Below are 2,233 nucleotides of genomic sequence, written 5' to 3'. Positions count from 1 at the left end.
GAAAAGAACAAAGCAGATTTACTGCGGACCAGTGAACAACAGCACAAACCACCAGGAAACGTTGCTGTTAAGAGCTCAGTGGCAGAAGAAAAATAATCTTACTGTGTATAACAAGTTTGTTTCGACCTCACTCCTGAGTTTCAGCTCTTTGTTTACAGTATTCACTTCCATTTCTCTTTTTGTGCGCTGAGCTGAAAGGCCAATCAGAGTGATTTCATTCACTGGCAGACTCCATGGCCCCCACCGCGGATTCAACATGCTGAATCAGCAGAAAGAAAGCTGACGAGGACCAACGGCGGTGACAAGGACTGTGGCCGCTCAAGCCGACAGCTGACTGTTGACTTGGTGTGTCACAGCCTTTAGCACTGCAGATTTCAATTTTCTCTCAAACTTTTAAGAAAAAAATAAGTGAGAGCTGAGTTGAGGAAAACTGTGGGATCACTTTAACTCTGGATCAGTTTTGGCAAAGTTTTAATTTTTATCAACAGTCTTTAGATGGAGTCACATTGGCCCCTTAAACTCTGCTGGTCTCGTCAGTGGTTTGGTCATTACACATTTTTGCAAGAAAACATTGTTTCAGCCCACAGATTTTATTTTATATTGTAGTGGACGTTCTAAAATTTCTTAAGACAAAGGTCCAAAGATAAAACGATAATTAAATCAAAACCTACAGAGGTTAAGCCAAACTTTCAAAAGCCAGCTGATGTTTTACCTGGTTTTGTTTTTCTTTCTGTTTGTTTTACACAAGGTGCAAGAGTTCCTGTGGCCTCGTTGGGGTCTGGATCATGGAAAGAGGTTGCTCGACCTGCTCCATAGTGAGCCCTTTGTGTCCCGCCCACTGTTTGTCCATGCCTTCTCTATCGGTGGCTACACATTTGCTAATCTGCTGATACATGTGTCCCAGGACACACAGAGATATCAGGCGCTCACACAGAGGATCAGAGGCCAAGTCTATGATAGCCTGGTGGTGGGCTCTGTGGAGCAGATGTCCACAGGTCAGTTTGTATCAATCAATCAATCAATCAATCAATCAATCAATCAATCAAACAATCTCATTCATCAGTGCAGTTTTATAAGTATCCTTAATGCCCAGTCAAATAAATGAAGTGTGTTTGTTTCCTCCTCTCTGCCCAGGTCTAGCTAAGACTGTATTGCCACGTTGGGAGACCCTGATAAAACATGTGAGCCTGTTCTACTTTAACATCTTCAAACGGCAGACAGTGGACTACTTTAACAAAGGCATTGACGTGTTTTGGAACAGTCCCATCACTGCTCCCGCGCTCTTCTTTTTTTGTGAGAATGATTTGTTGAGCAACCCACGAGTGATGGAGGAAGTGATTGATCATTGGCTGAAACGCGGGGTGGAAGTCACAACAAAGAAATGGGAGGATTCAACACATGCAGGTCACATAAAGAGGCACCCAGAGGAGTACCTGAGCACCCTAAACATGTTCCTCCACTCTCTCCATTTTGCCCCGCTGAAGGCTAAAATGTAAGACCAAAAAACAGTCCTATTAACTTGACTTTGCTTGTTTTCTGTTTTTCTGTTAAAATGTTTGTTAGACTATAATGTGTTACCACAGCACTGAGGATTAACTAAGAAAAAGAAACTTTAGGAAGACTGGTAGAGGACGATGGGATCCCTCTTCCAGCACGGACAGGCGTGCAATAGATGTCGTAAATAACAAATGAAATACTGCACGGCAAAAAGACAAGAGAGGGGAGAGGAGAGGGGGAGAGAGGGGGAGAGAGGCACAGCAATAATAGAAAGAGGTGCATTAAATTATTACATGCACTCTATGATGATGTTGAGGGTGATGATAAAAGTCTCATGCGTATATTGATAAGGAGGTCTCCAAAGGCAAGATCACGGCATTGGCACAACCAGGACCAGACCACGATTCAGTAACCTCACGAATTGTGGCTTCGAAGATGTTATGTTTTAAAGTTGTACAGTTACATTTCTCACGTTGGCACTTTGACTGTGAACACAGGGAGATTACGCCTGCCATGATGGCTGAGAAAGGTGGAGGAGTTTGTTCACTGAGAGAGCCAACAACAAAAGTCAGTGGTGAGATTAACGGTTCCTGCTTTTGAATATAATAATAATAGTGGATTTATATTGTGAAGGAAAAGTAGAAATTGTTTCCAGAAGCCGTTGTGCATTGTACTGTTTTTCTACTTCCTTTAAGCCAAAACATAACGTCATTGCTGTCATAACCTTTTATATTTA

General features: G+C 42.5%; 1 protein-coding gene across 1 annotated transcript; it reads left to right on the top strand.

Annotated features, from left to right (window-relative positions):
• The first annotated feature begins 410 nt into the window (after positions 1-410).
• On the top strand, positions 411-1,713 carry LOC121966689 (transmembrane protein 53-like). Its single transcript, XM_042516753.1, has 2 exons — positions 411-995; positions 1,135-1,713. The coding sequence occupies exons 1-2, from the start codon at positions 704-706 to the stop codon at positions 1,494-1,496; spliced, it is 654 nt and encodes a 217-aa protein (XP_042372687.1). The 5' UTR covers positions 411-703; the 3' UTR covers positions 1,497-1,713.
• Positions 1,714-2,233: the final 520 nt, after the last annotated feature.

Source organism: Plectropomus leopardus, unplaced genomic scaffold (assembly GCF_008729295.1).
Source record: "Plectropomus leopardus isolate mb unplaced genomic scaffold, YSFRI_Pleo_2.0 unplaced_scaffold25534, whole genome shotgun sequence".
Classification (NCBI taxonomy): Eukaryota; Metazoa; Chordata; class Actinopteri; order Perciformes; family Serranidae; genus Plectropomus; species Plectropomus leopardus.
This window is presented reverse-complemented; position numbering and strand designations above follow the sequence as displayed.

Coding starts and splice junctions, on each gene's coding strand:
- LOC121966689 (XM_042516753.1), top strand. CDS start 704: ATGTTTTACCTGGTTTTGTTTTTCTTTCTGTTTGTTTTACACAAGGTG. Junction 996..1,134: donor TGTGGAGCAGATGTCCACAG/GTCAGTTTGTAT, acceptor CTCTCTGCCCAG/GTCTAGCTAAGACTGTATTG.